At 41.1% G+C, this 23,266-nt stretch overlaps 1 protein-coding gene across 1 annotated transcript in view; it reads right to left on the reverse strand.

Annotated features, from left to right (window-relative positions):
* Positions 1–17,295, reverse strand: part of SNCA (synuclein alpha) — a 62,243-nt gene extending 44,948 nt beyond the window's left edge. Inside the window, exons 1-4 of the mRNA XM_030449723.1 lie at positions 16,870–17,295; positions 14,957–15,102; positions 8,780–8,821; positions 2,659–2,804 (exon numbers count right to left, since the gene is read on the reverse strand). Of these exons, the coding sequence (XP_030305583.1) occupies positions 2,659–2,804; positions 8,780–8,821; positions 14,957–15,077 (309 nt within the window). The 5' untranslated portion in view covers positions 15,078–15,102; positions 16,870–17,295. The remainder of the gene's footprint in view (positions 1–2,658; positions 2,805–8,779; positions 8,822–14,956; positions 15,103–16,869) is intronic.
* Positions 17,296–23,266: the final 5,971 nt, after the last annotated feature.

The raw sequence follows: 23,266 nt of genomic DNA on the forward strand, positions 1-23,266 counted from the left end.
GTTACAACAGGTTATAGCAGTTCATAGAATAAATCAAGATGGAAGGTATCTCAGGAGGTCACTGTTTGCTCTTTTTAGTTGGAGGATTTGGACTCACTTATATGGGCCCATGTGAACTGGAAGAATTATTGGTCACATGTTTAGAAGCCAACTAAAACAATGATTATCCAATGCCTTTTAGTCTTCTGTGGTAGAAATTCTGCAATCATTATCCCATTCCCTTTTAATGGATAAGAGTCATTTGCATTTCCCTGTCAAATAAACAGGAGTTGCTTACAGTCTGTGAGCAAGGTAAGTGTTCATCTTGGGATGAACATGGGATACACAGCTGCCTGCTTTAGGACAAACCCAAACAGAAGTCTGGAAAGAATAATCTGCCAAATAAACTGCTAGGCATGCTCAAGCTCTAGGAGTGAATTTTCTCTTATTCACAGCTGGATGGGAGATATCACAGCCTTAAGAGATATAATATTATAGATATAAAATACACAAAGCTACATTGGTATTTTGATTGTATGCCCAGTTGGTACTTTCTCTTATTTCAGAAAGTTCCACCTTGTTCCTACAAGGGACCTGTGTCCCACTGGTGTTCTGAACACCCACACACCTGGTTTCAACCCAACTACAAGTTTACCTGGAAAATCCAAGCAAAATCAAACCCATTCACCTCCAAATGGCAGAGGAATGCAGAAATGCTGGGCTGCAAAATATCTTTACATGACTGAATTTTGATGTTACCAATTTTGAAACAGCAACTCAGCCCTTGAAAATCCAGCAAGGGACTGAGATGCTGAGCAGTCTAAGTTACTCTGCATACACCCATCAGCTGTAGATAACTTACCAGCTTTATGGCCATACTGCACAGATGACTCAAAGTACCAATATCAAAAAATCAAATGAGCAGCTTTGCCTATCTAAAACCCAAAGCATTTAGTTCAGAATGACAGTATCTATAGGGCTCTGGAATAATGTGCATGTACATTATGAATGTTCTTTACATTCACAGATGTGATTTTGCAGTCATCATGACTCATATTAGAGCTTTACAATATACAGAACCAATTTAAATGAAAGCTGAGATTTCCTTCATATTTTATAAGGATCTATATGTATGTATTAATATTAAAGTAAAAAAATACTGTGTATGGTCAACACTGAAGTAGGTAATTGCATATTACAGCAATCATGATCCTTATGTGGCTGAGTTTCAAGAGCTATGAACAGAAAAGAATGTGCTCAGCTTAAAACTATGGAAGAATTTCAGCAGGAACTAAGAAAATAGAGAGCATTGGGGCCACACCATACTCATGTATCCCCAGGCAGTTCATTAGGTACTTGATTTTGTAAATCTTCCAACATAGCTTTTACAAAGGACCATGGCTACATCAAAACCATCATTTTATTTATAGCTGAACAAAAAAGGAAAAAACAAAAACCAAAAAACCCAAAACAAAACCACAAAAAACCCTCAGGAAAACTGCTTTGAAAGTGAAAAAAACCCACCTGCAAGATGTTTTCATGACCAACTCACCACAGTGGAGTGAATGCCTACCACAATGTAATACCCTTTTTGCCTCCTTAAAGGACCAATAGGATTTTTCAAAGAGACAGGAATACACTTCAATGGATAAGAATAAAGAAGACTTTTCAAGGATTCAATTTCACCAGCTCCTCTGGACACTAAGTGGAAAAAATATGCCATAGAACTACTTCATCCTGAATTCATGACAACATTTTTGTGCAAATACTCACGCTAATATTCTTTATAAACTTTTTTTTTTCCTCCTAACACTTAAATGTTCACACAGAAAACAACACAACATGAGGTATTTGTCTCTTCTAGATTATTTTTGTCTTCAAACAACAATACACACATTTTAGAAAGCATCACTGCCACCTGCTATCTGGGGTCACTTTTCACCTAGTTTAAGTAGAAGAAAAGTTCAGTTCTCAGCAGCACAAATGTAGTTATGCTTTGTATCATGCAAGTAGTTGATATTCACCTCGGTGCTAGAATAAAAGTATCTACAAAGTGTTTTATGAAGATTCTCACCTATGCAGTGAACTAGAGCAAATTCTATCTGAAGAGTCCACAATAGGACGTATTTTTGAGTTTGTATTAACAGAAGATACTGATGCTCCAGCTAGATCTTGACTTCAGATACAATGCCTATAACCAGTCAGTGGATTAGTACACCAACCCTTCTGCTTTTCATCTCAGACAATAACAAATTGTGCTGTTAAATCTGAGATTTGCTGCTTCATCTTTCAGCTGTAGCAGGCTGCTTTTCAAACCCAAGTTATTTGGAAAAATAATTACCTCTCCATTCAGCTGTAGAAGGATGCTACAGCTGCTGCCCCCCACCAGAGGCTGCTGGGTTCAGAATCACCAGTAGAGCACACCTTAAGCTGTCGTATAAAGTTGCAGAATACCAAAGTTCCCTGCCCTTTCTTTACTTAGGTTGAAATCCTGCAAATCATTTAAAGCACAAGCTACAAACAGCAGACATTTTGCTATTCATTTAGTTTAGCACAAAACCACCTGGTATTCAATCCACTGACAGACAAAAAAAAACCCCACACCATCTGCCCCTTAATTCCAGGAGGCCACTCATCATTCATTTCTTCACCTGGAAAAGACTATAAATAAAAACAAACCTGTTTGCCCAACTGATCCTTCTTCACCAAGCCAGTGGCTGCAGCAATGCTCCCTGCTCCTTCCACTGTCTTCTGGGCCACTGCTGTCACTCCTGTCACCACAGCTCCCCCAACATTAGACACTTGCTCTTTGGTCTTCTCAGCCACTGAGGAGAAGCAGAAGATGGAAAAACACATTAGGGGTCTAGGAGCTGGACCTATCCATCTGTCACTGACAGCCCAGCATTATAAAGAGCCACAAAGCCATTAGACTCTCTGTACCCCAAGTGGATCTTAAGCAATGAGATTTTCTCTTTCTGGTAGGAGCAGAGGTAAAAATAAACCTTACTTGTGGCTCAATTTCTTACATCTGAAAGACATTTGACATTTTCATTCATGTCTAGCTGAACTTTAGAGAACAAAAGTCATTACTTAAGGGCACTTATTATGCCCAGCTCACTGTGTAAAGTGTGACAATTGCATTTGATATTTCCCAGTTTAAAAATGCATTCCAATTTATCCAAGCACTTCCTGCAGGATGTAGAAGAGGAGATTTTTACATTACACTCAAAAGGCATAGATTTTTTTATATATATATATACTTGATGAACAAGCAGAACTATTGTTGCTCAACCAGTGAATCTCAAACAGAACTTTTTATCTGATTCTGAGATTTTTGCCCCACTGCTGATGTGTCCATCTATAACATACTAATCTACAATAAGACTGAATGCCAAAAATGTCAAAGCAAACTGGATTAATAGCCAATTTCCAAGCCCCAGGGAAGCAGCCACTCATTTAACCTAGATACACATCAGCAGTGGCCATTCTACATTGCAGAACATCACTGGGTTCTTTCTGCTCATTCATCCCCAAGGGCTCTTTCTGGCAGCAGTGTGCACTACAGCAAAACCAGGCTAAGAGATGGGATGTCTTGAAGTTACACAGCCATTTACTCATCTAAGCAAGAGACTGCTCTACAGAAACACCCAGCATATATTTTTGTTCTATACTTTCCACCACATCTGATTCATATAATCTACTGACAGCTCTACCTGCAACCTTTATGAGCACAAGATAGAGTCTCCTTGGCCACCCTTTCAGAGACTCTCTTGGGAAACACATATGAGGAAAAGAATTTCTATGGAGAAGTCAGTTTTCTTTCATTCCTTATGTAAAGAGTATCATCTGTCCATATCACAAGGCACACAGCATGGATTGCTGTATCTAATCGCTATTTAAATAAAAATAAGGAAAAAGGTAGAAAGGTAAACAATGTGGTAAATGTGATTTTTTAATAAAGACCTAAATAATAAATGCTGACTGAAAATGGAGGCAGATCATTTAATAGTCATTCTAATGAACTTAAATTGAAGAGTCAGTAACAGATTGAGTATTATCTCAACCAAACCCAGCAGCTTTCATTATAGAGCAGAACAGACTATACATGGTCTAAAACTAGAAACAGATAAAGCCTGTTCCAACTATCTTCCTACCTATGCAGCTAAGATACAAATTCCCAAGAAATTTAATTGTATCTGTCTAGTTCTTTGCCATGATTTTCCATGAGAAATTAAAAAAAAAAGGCTTTGCTGAGAAGCAAATGTTGCCCTGAGGCAAAGTTTGACACAATGCTAGCAAGCACAGAAAAACATCTATTAAGATGCCCCATTTGAATATCACCAGCTACAGACAACCAAAAGCTGTGGATTCTACACAATTTATATAGGAAGCTCTTCACTGGTTCCTGCAAACAGTTATCTTAAGGTGTGTGCCCTGGTAATCCATTATAACTTCTGAAGAGCCCTAATATCTGATTTTGCAGTCCTGCAGAAGCACAGTAGGTACACATTTCAGAAATACAGAGCAGCATCATGAGAAGGAAACCTGCTAACACTATTTGCAGCACAAATCCAGAACACAGCCCCATAATAGAGAATCAACTCTACCCCAGCCAAAACCACCAGCAGCATCCTGACACAGGAGGTACCACGAAAGATCTTTCATACACTGCTTCAGAATCAGAGCCACAGAGATACCCAGCACATACTGGCAAAAGTGCTCATACTAGTAGGAGAGAGCTGCCTTTCCTGGCTCTCAGGAATACCTAAAGTCCCTAATACCCAAGCAATTCTGTAAACCAGCTCCAGCTTGATGACCCTTCAGCTCCAAAATACCAGCAAAAAACAAAGTAGGCTTCCAGTCTTGTGTATTTTCTTGCTTACACTAAGTAGTAACAGAGGAAAAGCATTATGTGCACACAAATCAGTTCAGAATGTAGTAACTTAAGTTGATAGTAACTTAATTAATCAGAATGCCAGGTTGTTTAATGATCTTAAGCCTTTAAGTCTTTGTAAAGTTGATGACTGCTTTGCATCACAGTACCAAGAAACAGAGCAAATCAGCTTCTGCAGAGCTCTGCCATGCTATGGCTTGATTATTTCTGTCCTTTTATGCAGAGACTGCCTGTACCAGTAAATGATCTTGGGACGGTGTGCATTGGCCATGCCAAAGCAAACTTTGAAGTTCTAATACTGACTGTAGCACTATACAAAAACCAGCAGTATTGTAGCTTTCTTTTCTGTACTTACTATAGACAACTAAGTGACATACACTGATGCCAAATCTTTAGAGTAATTGGAAATGAGAACCAGATGAATTTTGAACAATAAAAGCAGATAAGAACCACAGGATTTCTCTGAAATAATGAAATTACTCTTGTTCCATTAAACATACTTCTAAATGTGTATTTCATACAATAATGCTGCCTTAGGTACTTGAATTCATTTACAAAGAAGCAATAAATAGATTGAGAGTTCTTTAATTCATGCAATTTACTGTAAGACATCTTGATAGAGTTAAAACAAACAAAAGAAATACCAATGACTAAGAAGTTAAGTAGAACAAGAACGATAAGAAAAAATAAGCAAAACACCTAATTACTGTTTACAAGTTCTTGTCTTGATTCAGCTTCAGGAAATAGCCACATGTATCAAGGGCTTTCTGGCCCTCACCTTTTGTACAAACTAGCATTTTACTTTTATTATCAGGAGATGGACTGTAAATACCTAGTCTTTGATAGTCTACTTTTCTTGACGTTTATCCCTGGGAGATAAGAAAAATGGAGGATGTTAATTTGAAAGGCAAGTCAGATAACACATGCTAACACTCCATGAAACCAGTAAAGAAAGCTCCTTTAACTTCAGAAGTTCTCAGAAAGAACAACCTGACCACAGCTTAGTGCCTTCATTTTACAGTGTCTCAATATCACTAAGCCTCATACAATCAGGTCACGCTGTGTTTAAAGCACTGACATGTGTTTAAACATGTAAAGTTGTTTAAACATGTCAGTTTAAACTGACATGTGTTTAAACATGTCAGTTTAGCACTTCTGAGTTTGAAAAATAACCAACCAAAAAGGATACTTAGATGCTCAGAACATTGAGCTCCCAGCCCCTTCACCACCAAAAGGTTTTAAATAGCTATGAAAAAAAAAAAAAAAAAGGAAAACTAGCAAGACCTTGGAACTCAGAGACTAAGAGAGGACTGACTGCACAATTGTGAAAAAAAACCTCATTTTCCATCTGTGATTCTAGTTTGCATTTGACTGTCTCCAACCTCTTGAATATTTTTTATTCATGTAACAAGATGTTATTTCATCCCTGGTTCAAATGATAAACACCCTGGTGCATCAGAAGACCACCAGAACTAACCAACTCCTAGTCCTGTGAAAAGAGTCAAAGCCTTTGCAAGTGCCCTAAAAGGCAGTTTCATCACATGAACTTTAACAGTGTTGATTTAAAGGGATTTCATTTCTAAGACTTCACCAGCATTTCTCAGTGTCTTCATATTGTATTTCATAGCAACAGTACAGTGAACCCAAATCTGCTTTTATCTATCTTCTCTGCTTAACAGAACAACTTTTCACAGCCTTGTAGGTTTGTTTTTAATTTTCAAAACACGTCCCCAAGCCATTCCTCTGTTCTCACACTATCAAGCTCATTTCATATCATTTCATTTTAGAAACTATGCTCTCTGGATTTTGCATTAGGTCTCCACTTCTCATTGCCACATTTTAATTTGCATGCTCTCCATACATTTTTCCATTTTCTTTCAACAGCCAAACTCCTCTAAGCTTCATAGGCCAGAAGGAAGCAAGTTGTGGCACAGTACCCACTGTCACCAAGCTTTGAGCATTTAACTTTGTGTCTCCCAATTCCTATAGTTGAGTGGGGTGTGAGTTTTTGCCTAAAACTTGGAGTAACTTTTCTAAATTTTTCATTCTTAGGTGCAGCTCTGAACAGGTGTGCTCTCCTTATATTTGACTTTGTCTGCTTTGTATCTTTCAGAACAAAACAGAACATCTCTTCAAACCTGTTAAAATTGCTACTTAAAGCTTGCTGTCTCACTACAGGTTGCAATCAGATACAGATGTATTCAAGGTTGGTTGATGCTCTCAGGAGAACAGAATGAAGATCCCCACAAAGCTGACCTACTATAGAGTCCCAGTGTTTCAGCAAGTTCCATTCAGACAGAAATGACTTTGACTTATTCTACCAAAACCCCCTCTTGGTGAACATCACCTCTATTAACTTGCTTGCTAGCACTTCAGGTTGCTGTTCCCCCTTCTGTGATGCTATCAGATATATGTGCCTCAAATCTCATTCTCCTGCAATCCTCTACTGGTTATTGTAATGATCCCTCTTAATATTTCTTTTAATTGATGTCTGAGACACTGAGATTTCAAACCTCATAACAGCAGCATGCATGTTCAGCCTGAGGGCTAAACTCTGAAGGATAATCATAGATGTTCTGTTCAGTTTTGCTACTAAAAATACTCTTGATTTACTTCTTAACCATTTATTTGTGTTGTGGTATTAAGTACTGCCATTTATCAACCTACAGCTGTTTATTCTTTGCATCAGCTTACATGTGTACAAGGGAATGGTATGCTTTCTACTCCTTTGTTTTCCAATTTCTTAGGGGAAAACACCTTAAATTTCTTGACCATGCATTATCTTCACATCTCCAGAAGTCACATATTCTACAGCAGAAAAATACAGTGAAGTTCAATGCACTACAGCCAGCCAAGCCTTTCCTGCATTCTGCAGTTTAAAGACTCCAATTAATTTTGCCACTTAATACAAATTATTTGTATTATAATACAAATAGTTGTGAGTCTGACCCTCACCGATTCAAAATTGTCTCAAAAAGAGCAATTTTCAAGTGAACAGCCCTGGCTAGGGTGGAGGAGCTGAACTGGCCAGAGCTGAGCAGGGGGTGACACCTGGGAAGAGATAAAAGCTATTGGGTGGAGACTGCTCCCCTGTTCTGCTTCTCACAGCACCCCACTAGTGAGGGAGCTGTGGGTGCACAAGAGGTTGGGATGATCAACTCACCAATGGGATATTTCATTTGTTGTAGTAATTCCTGTCTTGCCCACTAGCATTGGTCCTTACTAAGATCTCCTAAATCAGCAGTTTAAAATCCTCCTGACATACACACAGGTTTCTCCCCACTTTGCCTTCCACAGTCCTCCTTGAGTGGCATTCCTCTTCTCCACTCCCACTTCCAGATCCCACTTTTATGCCCAGATCAGGTCTCAAGGAGAAAAACCTTGACATTACAGCTGGGCTTTCAGTTTCTATAGGTAGAAGTTCTTCACAGGAAACAAACAAACCAACCCAAACCCAATTCCCCCTCTCTCCCCCCAAAAAAATAACCGCAAAAAACAAACAAAAACACCCAAACCAAACCAAAGCACACACAAAAAAACCAAACACACATAAGAACCACCCAAGAAACCCTGAAAAATAATAAAAAAGCATCCAAAACCCAACAAATTATTAGGAATGATTTGCTGGTAAGCTTTCAGCACAGCAAGTTTCACCTTCAGCAATAAACAAACAACAGAAAGACCCTTGGAACATCCCTCAAAAAGCCCTTTTCACACAGAAAAAATTACATTAAATAGTGTATGTATTTTGACAAAATACATGTTTCTTTCTGCCACTCAGTTTATCTATGCTTTTCTATCATTTACACACTGGAATGTTCTCAAAACATACAGAGTCTTTAACAGCTAAATGGTTGCTTAATCCAATTTAGAGAAGCAGTTGAAATTAAGAGATAATTGGCTTACCTGTTGTGACACCATGAACAACTCCTTCCTTGGTCCTGGAACCTAAACAAAGAACAATATGAGGTTGAAAAGGCATGTTCTTAAGTACTTGCAAAGCCCAGGCAGATGGTAAAGGGAGAGGAATATAGAGGTTACATAAAGTTGTATACGGTATTTCCCAAGATTATTGAAATTAATTAAAGAGAAACTCAACCTAAGGGAAAGGGCAAAACCATCAATAAAGAGCAACCGCATGAATGTTTGACTTTGGAAAGTGAATAGATACTTCTATTTCTTGTATGCACTGGCTTCCTTGCTATTTTAACTGTGTTAAGGCTCCCACTTCACAAACATTGCATGGACAGCTCTGCACAGAACCCATGCTACTGCTATGTTCCTCATGAGACTCATTCACACCTTTGCAGGAGATGAGAGCCAAAGTTTCCAGAAGACCCTTACAATTTCATCTCACAACTCTTCTCCAAATGTCAGCTTGCAGGGATTAACAGCAGTTACTGAACTACAGAAAGATCTGGAGGTTCCCATCAGGGCTGTTCCTAGTGCTAGCCAGGTCTAAGCAAAAATTAATCTGAAATGGGAACACCACAGAGGAGATAGGATTCAAACATGAAAATAATACCTGGGTAAAAACCCAAGGTCTGCCATACCCAGTGTCCTCCCTGTCACAGGCTTATGTGACAACTCATGGAAAGATCCTGCAGTCAGAAACCCAGAGCTAAGACTAGACTGAGCTGTAGTGTAAGCCCTGTAACTCTGCCACCTTGAAGACCAAACCAATTTCTGGAACATCCATGTTAAAATATCACAACTTTTCACCATGCTGCATGAAAGGGAACAACCTCTCCTGTCTTCAATGGCAAGAGGAACAAACTAGCACATATTACTTTTGAAAACAACTCCAGGTCATTTCCCTACCAGAGCTCTACTTGTCCTTGTCAGGTTTCATAATCTGGCCACACATCAGGGATTGATAGTCACCTACAGACTACATTGCTGAACAATTAAGCATTACAGAGACAGGTTTTAATTGACAATGTTACCCTAGTCTTCTTGAGATAGGATTTTTTTTTTCATTCCAAAACCAGAAATTGCCTTACTTGTAATGAAACTTTTTTCTGCCATTCAGCATGAGACATCATAATTTATACTTCTGACTTTACACTTCTAACAACTATAATTTTACTTTAACACCATGCATACAATCATACACAAATATAAGCAGAAATATTAGAAGAAAATGTATGAGCAGAAATATATTAGAGGAAAACAATGTTTTCTACAATTTTTTACAATAACACAATTAAACACAAATAAAATAGAAGTTCATTCATCAATGTCTTACTTGCTGCTAGCACCAATTTATGGAACTGAAGTTATGTATTTATGGCACTACCAGTTTGATCAAAGCATTGAAAAGGGCCCATTGTTTATAAGATAGAACAGAATAATAATCCATAATAACACAGAAAAAAAGGTTGCACTGAGTAAAATTAGATGTTCCTTTAACTAGCTAAAGAATAGGTCTAGCAGCTGAGGAATCCTGCCCCTCTCCCACCCCACCCACTTTACTCTGCCTTTATTCTGATTTTCTCCTTTAAAAAAAATGTTCTGAGTTAAAATATTTACTACTGAAAAAATTATCCATTTTATTAAATCCAAGGTGTTAATGCCTAAGGTCTCATTCCAGGACTTTGGTTCTCAATCTTGCAGCACCATGAGACCAAAGGAACCAAACTGCTTTGAATACATGCTAAATCCAGGCAGTACATTGTTCTAGTTTCTAAAAGAAGACAAAACACCATCTCAGGCTTAGAGTATGCCTATGGGACACACTACATAATGTCTTAACATTAAGCTTATGCTTTTAAATGCATTCTTAGACCTGGCCAATATTTCATGTGTCTTGAAGTTACTGGCTGCAAGTCAAGCCACAAACACATGGAAACCTGTGAAGAGCAAGTCCTCAGTTCTTCAGGGATGGTGAGAGATGGATGGTATGACAGAACTCCCCAAAGTCTTTCAGCAATGCATCTCTGTCTCCAGAGGGACATATTCAAGTTCACTCTTCCTTCACCTACCCTGATGCAACACTGCTATAACCACAGCTGATCTAGAAATGCTTCTCTTCCTCCTAGTGGAAGATGAGCTTTTCTTTAGGAAAAACCTGGCTTGCTGACCAAGAGAACATACAGAACAAAGGTATGTATAGCCAAATCCATTAACTGTGTAGCCAAATCCATTAACTGGCAAACAACCACCTAATTGATGGTCCAGACCTTGCAACATATGTTAGAGCTCAATACTATTTGCCCTACTACTGCACACTTGCATGGAAGTGTCTGTTTCTGCAGACACAGCTCCAACAGAATTCAGAAGTCCATAAGGATTTGCCAGAACAGGCCTATAAATACCCCAGTTGAATTTTGTAAGATGACTTCTGGCTGACAAAGAAGGAAAGCTGGTCAACCATATTTCTGAGAGAAACTAGCTGTCATTCATACTGGTATTCCCAAAACATCATTAATCTTTCTCATTATGCCCTGCATAATGGGGAGAAATGGAGGAATCTGAGTAACATAAAGACCAAAGAACCTGACACCCACCTACACTATTTAAGTGATGCAGGAGCAATATTAATACACATTAATGTTACTTTTCCTTCCTACAATGCATATTTATGTGAGGGGAAGGAGAAGCCAAAAGGAGAATTTTTGCCTTTATGTAGTTATAAAAAAAACCACAATAGACTCTTTTAATGTCATTATATATTATTGTTGCTATAATTCCAGAAGAAAGTGTTTATGAGCAGTTTGGCAATATACTCATTTCTGGGCTGAGAGACACTCAGACTATTTTAAGCAAGCTTTGCATGAGATTCAGGTCAGTTACTAAGAGACAGTTAAAGACAGGGAGACATGAGCCCAAATTATGGGAAGAAGTCATTGTCCATGGAAAACACTTGCCCCCAAGTGCTGAAACCCATTATTCTACCAGATAGACTTGGGGTCCCTTGACTACTCCACTGGCTTCTCTATTACAAAAAAAAAAAACAACTTAAAGAATGCAGAGGAATTTGGATGGTCTTGCCAAATAGGTCATGACCGAATAGTTCTACTCAAAGGCCACGTGCCAGATAAACACAGGGAATAGTAAACAACTCATTGGTTAGCCACATTGCTCCTGATAAACTACTCCTTTGTTCTGCTAGGGTATAACTCATCAAAAATCAGACTGGAAAATTCCATTCCTGAGCAATGAACATGCACTAAAGAACAAAACACACAACTGAACAAAAACTTCAGCTCTCTGGTAGCACACACAGAACTTAGAGGACCTCTTCAGCAGTACATGACTGAGAGCATGCAAGAGCATCCTTCTTACTCTCAGTTCCTACCTTCAAAGCAAAGCAGAGGTAAGCATTGCTGCTCATTTCCTTGCTGCTTCATACCAACAGCTCTTGAAGGATATGTGGAGAAGGAAGTTTAAATTTATGGCATACATAATGTAGCACAAGTCTGCTGAATCTCAGTCTTCCTTTCTAATCAATGATCAGGCTGCTCTTGGACATAGGCAAAGGTCCTGATGCCTTGCTTGTATGAGTCAAGACCGAGCCATTTATTTCAGATGGACAATGCTGAAGTGTATAAGCAGAGGAATTTAGGGGGAGGAAAGAACATCTGAAAGCATAAAAACATACTATACTATACTGAAGTGTTATGGTAATTAAAAAGCAGAACAAAGACAGTAGACTGAGAGAAGAAGGAACATACTACAGCATGGAGAGGGGAAAAAATTCCTGTTCAATCCTCCAATATGCCACTCTCCTTCAGAGAAGGAGAAAAAAAAGAAAGAAAAGCAAAAGATGAAGTTACAATAACCACATTTCATCCATACAATCTTTCAAATAATAGCTAACACTGGCCTGAACAGAATGGCCCAGTATTCTCCATATTTAAGTCCACTGATTTCAGTGGATAACATCACTTAGAGGATATGCACCAAAGAATTTGCATCTTTTTAATCCTCCAGCAGCAATGGAAGGCTGAATGCTATGGAGTTGAATGCCAAAGCTGGAAATGATTAACAGATCCCTCTCAGCCCAGTGCTGTTAGGATCTTTTTTGCTAGAAGTCAGGCTGCTTTCACAGAATCACCTGGCTGTGAAACTTGGACCTCAAAACCCATCAGTTGGTGCAGGTAACCTGCAGAAGCTCTAATGTAGGGTGCTGCTACTCTCCTCTGATCACAAAGGGGCTTCACCACCTTTTGCACTGCAACCATTTTCAGCCTACAGAAGGGAGAGATTATCACATCAGCCTTTGCTAATGCTGCTCAAAGAATCACTACTGTTCTGTGCTTGGGAAGTAGAGAAATAGAGATCCTCATTGCTCCTTTCCCCTACTTGATCCTAATGAAACTTCAGCTGGGGAAACTGTGACCATTGTGACCAAAACTGTGACCATGCCAAGCAGGGATGGGCAGGGACACACCCAGGCACAAGCATCTGCTCTAGAAAGGATCCTTCACCATTACTACAATTATATGCACATAGATCTATCACAGGTCAAGGCTCTGCTGCCCTCCATATTTTATTCTTAAAATAAAGAGCAAGCCTGCCCTCCCAAGTTCAACCTTCACAAAAGTGTCCCTGAGAACAAGAGCAAATCAGTAACCTTCAGGAGTAGAACTAGGTTCAAATATTATTACAGGCTGAAGAACAGGTCAGACAGAGATTAATTCAGCACACAGTGCAGGTTTTTAATACAAAGAAACAAGTGACCTCAAAATCATGGTCAGAAACCACAAGAAAACAAAATTTAAAAGCCCTGCCCCTGAAAAATTATTCCAATACCAAGCATAACATACAGTGAACATACATCTATTTGATATATTGAAAATGAGCAGGTGTTCATCTTAAAATAGACATATCTTGCAATAAGTTTCCAAAATTACTGCTCTGTTGTAAAAGCACTTTTTGCTATTGCTTTGCAAGAGAAAAGCGTACTCCAAATGAGTAATCCAAACTATCTGAAACAGAAATAATGTTATTTCTGACTGGCACTAGGGAGAAACCTGAAAAGACATCAGAATTCCAGAGACCTCACTGCTCCCATTTAGAAGAAATGCCTCTGGTTTTCAACTCCATTTAAATTCTGTGATATCTGTGCACATCCCCCTAGGTACACACAGCATTCATTAAAGAACAGACCTGCTACATTATCAGAAAAAAAGGGCCTACAGAAAAGAGTATCTTTTCCTCTCCACTTTTTTAGACACCAACTGTATTTGATGAATAGGATAAAGAGAGCCATAATTATTTTTAAATGGCCACTTACTCATGTGTAGACTCTTCCTCTGAATTTTTCATAGTAGCATTTCCAAGGTACTCCCCTAGATCCCAGTATTTGCAAAGTAAAGATGATCATGCAGTGAAAATACTCATCTGGGAATTCAAAAATAATTTTATACCTGACTCTGTGCAAGAATCTTGCATGGCCTAGGTAAGTCACTGAATGACTGCATTGCTACCATGGGATCTACCTACCCTGTCCCATTAACTCTAGTGGATCTTCCTTGAGAAATCACGGAAATATGGGAATGCAATAGTAAGTACAGAACATGAATTTCATTTCAAAAAGATGGGGAGATGACACTTAGTCATACAAAATATTACTGTCCACATGCCAAGCAGACAGCATGACTTCTGGTCAGTTTCTGAATTAACCTCTCAAGCTATTTTTCTTAGAATCCAACAGAAAACCCAACTGCTCTAGAGGATATTGTGAAGCTACCTTCCACTTCATTTTTTATATATTTTTTTTTCTTTTCAACCATACCAACTACTTCTTCAGCCTTAAACTAGCAAACTTCTTGAATTGAATACCAGCTGTATCCTAAGGCACATATTACAACACAACCTCATTCTATATAGCAGTACAGATGTGGCTCCACTGAGCAGTAATACATAACCAGCACAAGGCAGTGACTTAAGAACCAACATTTGGCTTCAAAGAACTGGAACTCAGCAGAACACAACTCTTCTCATGTTTGTGTTGCAATGGTCTCCTGTGAACAATTAGAGTTTTGGATTTCTTTGCAGAAGAACAGGTCTGATGGGGATAGAGCTATGAATGTTAGGGTACACCAACCAGCAGCAGGATTTCTGCTGTACACCTACCCACATAAAGGACACCTTCTTTCGTCTTCCCTGCTGCCTCTGCCACACCCTGCTTGGTTTTTTCTGCTGCTGCTACAACTCCTTCCTTTGCCTTGGAAAGTCCCTTCATGAACACATCCATGGCTGAAGAATATCTTCACACAAGTCTAGAGGGAAAAAAAATAGACAATACATTTTCAGTAAGGTTTTTTTTTTAGCTTTTTGTTCCAGAAAATGAAGAAAATGTTCTAACCCAATGGGATCACAATTACCTTAAAACTATACTATTTTTACCCCATATGATGTAGCTTTCCTCATCATCACCTCTATTAGCAATATACCAACACCTCTCTGCATGTGAGGTTGCACTCTGTTTCGGACAGAAAGAACAATTAAATAACTAGAGAAGAAAGGAGTAAGATGACTTGAATCACCTTCACATTTTCACACACACTTCCCTACCTAGTAAGGTAACAGTGCTGCCAGAGCAGTTCCCTCCATCCAAGCAAAGCTGGGTGACTCTGTTGCCACAGAATCCTACAGAGAGGTTTCTGGTAACACAGTTCTGATTGGAAGATGGATTCATTGATAAGACAAGTCCTTTCCCTGCCTATCAAGGCATCACTTCCTCCAAAGGACATGCTCATGTGCTGATTGCAAGATTTAGCCTTGTGATTTGGTGATACTCCACTATGGCTCATCCAGAGGAAAATGCCAACTCAAAGACTCAACAGCAACTTAAAAACACATTGAAACAAACTACACCTTCTAAATTACAAATGTTCACTTGTTACAAGTGAACATTTACTAATTGCAGCATTACAAAAAGCTGCAATTTAAACCCAGCAGGAATGGAGCAAATAGAAAACACTGCTTGTTCAGTGGAGCCCAACATTTTGCTGTCCGTCTCATTTTTTCAAAAACTGAGTTTTCCAGAACGTGTTCTTCGCATACATCAGGACCAAAAAAAGATTTTACTAAAAAGCAAAAGCAAGAATGCAGGTTTTTAAAAGCACTGCACTAAAGCTAGCAAGTGAGTTCTCTAGCAGCTACACAACCCAGCATTACAATGAAACCGGTAAAATAATAATTAAAACTCAGAAGTCTGGGTCCCTTCAACAAATCTGCTATCGATAGTCCTCTCTCTTCCTCCACCCACACAGAAAGAATTGCTGTCTGTTCTCTTCTCTCTGCTGGAGGCTGAGTGGGAGGAATGGGTGTCTCCGAAAGCATCTGGGCTGCTGCAGCTTTCTACTAACTCGTGACGAGCGTGCAAAGAAAGGCAGTATTGGTATTACAGCCAAACTGCCTACGGTACCTGTCACCCTGGGGATGGGGGGCTTACACCCCCAGAGAAGAGGGGAAGCAGGACCCATCCCGCGGGGCTTCTCCACCATGGCAGTCCCCAGGCCTGTCGTCGTCCCCCCCCCCGGGGGCGAGGGGCTGCGGGGGCACCTGCGGGACCGCGGATGTGTATCAAATTATACCCAGGCACCTGCAGAGGGAGGGAAGGAGGGAGGGAGAAGGCATGGCGCCGTGGCCATTCATATATACACACACGTATATATGATGGAGAGAGGCACCGACCCAAGAGGGATGGGCGACGCGACCCTCTGGACACCCCTAAGCTCCAGCTGACACGCCGTCGGTATAGGCGACCACAGCACCCGGGTTCTTCTCCCTCCCCCGTGCCCACAAGATAATGTTCAACAGGATACACATAAATACATATACACACAACATACATACACGCATCCCCAGGTGGCACAGGCAGCACCGACGCGGAACGGGAGCGGTTCAGCCCCGCCGCTGCCTCCCCGATCCCGCAGCTGCTCAGGGGCTGCCACCGCCGCTCCCCCCCCTCAACCAACAGCGCGGAGGGGCCGCCGCGACCCCCGGAGACGGCGCCTGCCCCACCCTGCTCCCTGACTTACCGCCGGGCTCCTTCGCCACCGGCGACCGGACCCGTTCCGAGCAGGCGTGGGGCGGTGGGGAAGGGGCTCAGGGGAAGCGGCGGGAGAGGCGCGCAGGGCCCGAGGGAAGCTGCCCCTTCTCAGCACATCCCCGAGGCGGGGGGAGCGGCTGGCTCTGCTGGCACCACCCCCGACGGCAGCCCCGCAGGTGGCGAGTGTGAGGGAGGAGAAGGGCGAGGGGCGGAGAGAGGATGCGCCGCGGGAGAGAGGGAAGGAGAGAGAGAACAAGGGCGGGACGCTCCCCCGCCTCCTGCGCCCACCCTCTCGCGTCCTCCGTGGCGGAGAGGTGGGAGGCGTGATACCACGGGAAGGACTTGTTCCATCCACGCGGAACAAGAGAGGAACAAGTGTAAAAGGGAGACCAGGCGACTTGGTCTCCCTGAGTCCGCACCCCCTCACGCAAAAGGCTGAAGCATCACGTCTTTAGAAGAAGTGTAAAGAAGCTGTTGACGGCGATTGCAGTACCACCCGTGTTTCACTTAAGCAAAGCCTTGGAAAACCTACCTAGAGCATCTGCCTGCTTTTTCTTCTACTTCCAGATCATCAGCCCTAAGTGACCAGAGTTGAACATGACTTTTCCTCACAAGATTCATGATCTCAGTTAATTTTCAACTACCAGAGATGGTGCTCCTGCAGCTGTAATTTGAGTCTTAACCAACACACAATAATTCAACCAAGATCAGGAGCATTGTGAACCCGTGCCTCAATCCTGCAAGATTTGCCCAATCCTAACACCTTGTCTTGGGTTAGTGCAGGGGTGTTCTGGAAGCAGTGGGGCCACATGGGTGACTCCTGTGAGAAACTGCTGGAAGCTACCACAGTTCCAATCCCTACCTCACCTCTGGCCAAGGCAGAGCAGATATGGGAAGCTGGATGTGCCCCTCCAAGTAACATATTCAAGAAAGGGGCAGGGGAAGAGAAAAAAGAGGAAAGGTGCCCGAGCAGAGGTTTCCCCGTAGCCTGTGGTGAAATGGCGGCTGTGCCCCTGCAGCCCATGGAGGAACACGGGGGAGCAGTCCCTGAAGGAGCACAGTGGGGTAAATGTGGATCTGTAGCCCCTGAAGTATCACGACTGGGCAGATGGGAAGCAGCAGCCTGTGGGGGATTGCAGAGAGGGGCAGATGTGGCTCTGCAGCCGTGGAGGAGCCCGTGTCAGAGGAGGTGACAGTCCCTGAAGCAGCCGTGACTCTGTGGGCAGCCCGGGCTGGAGCAGTTCCTGAGGGACTCGTGACCCAGGGTTTCCTGAAGGACTCTCTCGTGAGAGGGACCCCGCGTTGGAGCAGGGGAAGAATGCGAGGAGTCCTCCCCTGAGGAGGAAGGAGCGGCAGAAACCCTGTGTGGGGAATTGACCCTGAACCCCCCCTGCCCCTCCCTGTGCCCTGAGGGGGAGGTGGCAGTGAAGTGACTCGGGACCGGGGAGAGGGGAGGGAGAGGGAGAAGGTATTCAGATCTGGCCAGGGTTTCTCTTTCTCCTTGTAGATTACATTAATTAATTTTTTCCTTCCCAAGATGAACGTGCCTGGTTTTGCCTGATACTGTAACTGAGGAATGCAGACCTCCCTGTCCTTGTCTCTATTAAGTAGCCTTCGGGTGGATTTTCTCCTGCCTGCTCCACCAGAGGGGTGAGCAAGCAGAGGTCGGGTCTAGCCACGCCTAAACAATGACCTTTTACTTGCCGAGCTACCTCAGTTGGTAGACCACAAAACTCTTAATCTCTTCCCAACCAGAAAAGTCCCACATTGGATGGCAGAGCAGATGGAGATGCCCAAGTCCAGGGGCTCAGTGACTGCTCACAGCAGTCATAGAACAAACAAGCTGGTCCTGCTTGGGAAGGGAGAAGGCAACAGGAAACCTACCTTGAAGAACATTCTTCTCCAGAGAGAAAACAAGGAGCAGACTGATCTTAACTCAGTTAACACATCAGCCAAAGAAAGAGCTGGAAGCCTCTTTTGGGACCCATTTATACTGAGCACAATGGGAAGGAATACTGTGATTGCTTCATTTGGATCACCTGAACCATCCTCTCCTCCCATAGGCTCAGCTGCTCCTCATTATCACTGCCACATCACCAGCCTGGCAGCTGCTGGTGGGGTCCCAGGCAGGTGTTTTCTATCCTGGTCCTCTCAAACCAGCACACAAGTCTACTATAGCATCCTCTAATATATACTCTGTGGCCACTGCTGTTCAGTTCTTAATTTGATGCATAAAAGTCACTTTTTTCCTAGAAAGGAAAAGCTATCAAACTTCTCTATTTTAGTAGCAGAATTTAGACATGAAAAGCCAAGACCAGGAGGAGACAAAGCATTAGGCCAGATGGACTTTCAGACTCAGTACGTCAATTCATGTGGTATATAAAATCCTCCAAGACCTACAGAAACAGTTTGGTTTTTATTGCACACCAGAAGAAGAAACAGAACATAGGATAGATGAGACACAAGGTTGCAAGCTGTAAGGAGCATCTTTCATCTATCAACCCCTGAAGACTGCTGATGCATCCCTAGGTTTGTTTTCATTCTGAACACATAGGGCAGAGTCTTCTTGTCAGGTTTCTTCACAAGCTTTAGTAGTTCCATACTGCTTGGTAAACCTTCTTTTGGTTCATTCCACTGCTAGTTTTAACCAACAAACATTCATCAATATATTCTCCTTCTTTGTGTATGAAGGTGCTGAGGGAGAATACAGATTATTCCCTCATAATTCTACCCTCCAGAAAATCCTTAAAAAAACAAAAAAAACCCTGTGATAAATTGTGGGGCTTCATCTCATTCATCCCATGCACCATATTCATACTTATTCGATTTCCTCCCAATTTGGGGACTAGGAAAACAGGTATAGTTTCAGACAATAAATCAGAGTGAATCAAAATCATATTCTTTCCACATGTTGTTAACTGGCCCAGCAGTTTATATACTTACTATATAAATTTGCTCATTGAAAGCCTCTCCCTCAGTCAGTCTCTACTACCTAGGCCTGTAAACTTAGACCCCAAATTAGAATTAAAGTGAATATTGCTCTCTTTATTTAAATTTTATATTCCAGATTTAAAGAAGCCTTTTGTTTCCCTAGCATGCAAGTGATTATGAGCATGGAATGTTTCTTATCATGCAATATGAATCTTCATAGACTCATCTAATTATGTCAGCAAAACCAGAAAATCTAGTATAATAAATATCCTGTATGTTTATGGCTCTGGTTCTGAAAACTGTACAAAGGAGAGCTCAGATGTTTGCAACTCCAAGCTTTTGCAATGGTACCTTTTTAGCCTTGTGTTTATCAAAGGGAGGCATTGTGTTCTGCTGCTAAACAAAGGAACAGCTTGCCAGTTAATAAAATCATGCAGCTAGAAATAGAGAGGTAAAGTCAAGAGGGATCAGTTTCCACAGCAGAAATAAAGCTTGATATTTCAGGTGTAGTATTCAAAATAGGCAGCTGTTAAATTCTAAATCAGAGGATAAAAAAAAGAATAGAGTACAAATGTTGACACAAGAAATTCTTCGTTCTGAAAATGGATGGGACTTTAGTGGAAAACAGGATTTAATATGGTAGGGAATTAGCATTACATTTCCAAGGTAATTCCTATTTAAACCACATTGTCTATAACAGCTGGGTGGATTTTTTCTGGTTTTGTCTCCTCAGTACTATTTGTATCACAGTAAGCTCTCCCCTGAAGCCTTTCCTGTCTGGAGAAAGGACAGCAGCAAGCAGATTGCCCACTGATCGCATTTAAAGCAAATCTTTATTTAATGACACTGTTTACTTTGCATGAGCATCTAGAGCAAAAATCAATTAAGTAGTAATAAAAACTCCTTCAGTCCATCTTGCTTTGCAGGCTAACTTATTATTTTAGTTGCTGGTGATCAAGTAAATCTACTTCATCGCTGCAAAAAGAGAAATTCTTGACAACTGAACAATGTTGCAGAGTAAAACCATTTAGAATTTACAGTTCTCAGCCTAAAATATTCAAATGTAAAACCCTTCATGTGGAAACATTGGGGAGGTTTGAACACTAGATGCTAAATTGAAAGCTTTTCCCTGTTTATTCAAAGAGTGACTCACACGGGCTCCCTGTGTTACCACAGAACTGCTAGGTGATGTTACTTGGAAAAAAGGTATCTTTGAAAACCTGAAAAGCTGCAGTAGGAAAGGAGTCTGTTTTAGGAAAGGCTATTCACAGGTCACACTGATTATTCCACTGCAGGGTTTTTCCTAGGATTGCAAATAATCTGAATTTGGTTTTAATTTGATAAGTCTGTTAACAGTGTGCAACAGTACAATTTTTACGCAAAGATATTTCAGTCTTTTTATTTCTTTCAGAAAAGTTTATTATGTGCATTACTTTAGAGGCAGCTGGGATTCCCAACCATTTCTATAGACTCTTGCATCATAACATTTCATTTCTGTTCCCACTCAGGTCCCTCTGTGGGCTATTGCTGTCATGCTGTGACTACCTGTGTGCAGAAGCAATTTCTGAGAACTCAAAACCATACTCAATTTAAAAAAACATTTTACTATGATGTCTCATTTGCTTACAGGTAAGCCTAAAGTTTAGCTCATTATTGTCTTAGTACTTTACATGTTCATAAATGTTCATAAATGTAATGTAACTCTCCAGAGCATGAATGTGCCCCAGTTGTATGGTGTTTCCAGTGATGTTTACTCAGCTGAACATTAAGCACATGTATTAAAGCCTTCACACAAACAAGTTGCTAGCTGTCATTTCAGAGTAAGTCTTCCAGTGGAAGCATTCTGTATATTAATTTAAAATTAATATCCATTATTATGCAGCAGTTGTCATTTACATTTTATTGTTAAGGCAAAGATTTCTGCTCGTGAACTGTCTGAATAGAGGTAACTGGGTGCTGGCTGTGGTCTGGGTCACTGAATGGTCAATGTCATCCCATACAACCACTGCCAAGAGATATAAATAGAGCTGAAGCATATTTTGTTTTATCTCAGATCAAAACCAGAGTCTGGGCAGAATGATTCACAGAGATAGACTGCCATGACCAGGCCTAGCTCCATTCTTCTTTCTTCTCTGACTTAACTGCTTCTCTCTGGCATCAAGTTTTTTCTCAGAAATCTCATTTCTCTGCTGCTGAAGCCTTTGTGTTTGACAGAGTCAGGTCAGAGAACCATCCAGGCCTTCCTAGGATTCATTTCCATCTCATGTCTGCAAACTACAGGCCAAGCCACGTTCAGCTTCAGGCCAGAACATGTCCCGTCCAAGTGGATATATCAGAGACCTAACCAAGAAAAAGTGCATGGGTGAAGGCCACGGAGTCAGGACAGTCTCTAAGGGCATATCTAAAAGTTACATCTCAACTGAAGTTGATAAACATGAAATTCCTTCTTCCAAAAAGGAACGATATAAACATTCTCAAATGAGAAGTTCACCTAGCATAGGTAAAATGTAAGATTTCTTCTCTCAAAAGCTACTCAAGCAAACCTTAGACATTTTTGTTATTTATTATATGTATATTTATATTAATATGTATACATATATGTGTATGTGAGAGAGAATATTTACAAGGTATATATATTACAATTGTTTTGATTGAGACAGACATATGTCAAAATACCATGTTGAAGATTTGAACCCAAAAAAGCACATGTTTATGTATACATATATTTAAAGAAGGTTGATATATGTCTCTGACCTTGAAAATATCAGCCCAACTACAACAATCTTTAGGTAACTCTAACCTAGATAGAAGGATCTCACAGTTCTATACCCTCTATTATAGGCAAAACCTGACAGATTTTCATCTCTTGCAGTCAAGGCTGGAGTTATAGAGAGACATCACACCACCACTTCATAAAGTAATTAATTTCTCCTAGCTAGAAGTTCAGTGCTGAAGGTCAGAGCAACTCTGTCTGTTGCAACTGGGACCTTAAGCTAAGATGTGCTCTGAAAAGCAGTGGTGTAAGTGCCAAGGGGCATTCTGCAAGCATGTTTCTACTCAGACACCCAGTACATCAACTGGGGCTGACCTAAGGGTGCCTGGGAAAATCAGGTCTGCTTATTCTTTGAGATTTTCCCTGTTACACAGCAGCAATGGGTTGGTTGTAACTGAAAGAAAGAATCACCTTCCTCACACATGATGCAACACGTTAGCAGCATCTCACAGAACTGAAAATCCTAATGCTGGGAAAGTGGAAATTGTTGTGTAGGGTTAGGTCTGATGCCTTTCTGGTCCCAAACCTTGTCTGAGTGAGAGGCTGGCACCAGATGTCTCCAAGGTCAGTGATGAGACTGCATGCTCATCAAAGTAGCCTGCTACAAACGTGGGTACCAGAGCCAGTTCAGGCACAGCACATGAATTACCTGGATGGCAGCAGTTTTCAAGAGATACATCAG

The sequence above is a fragment of the Calypte anna genome, chromosome 4A (genome assembly GCF_003957555.1).
Source record: "Calypte anna isolate BGI_N300 chromosome 4A, bCalAnn1_v1.p, whole genome shotgun sequence".
Taxonomy (NCBI): Eukaryota; Metazoa; Chordata; class Aves; order Apodiformes; family Trochilidae; genus Calypte; species Calypte anna.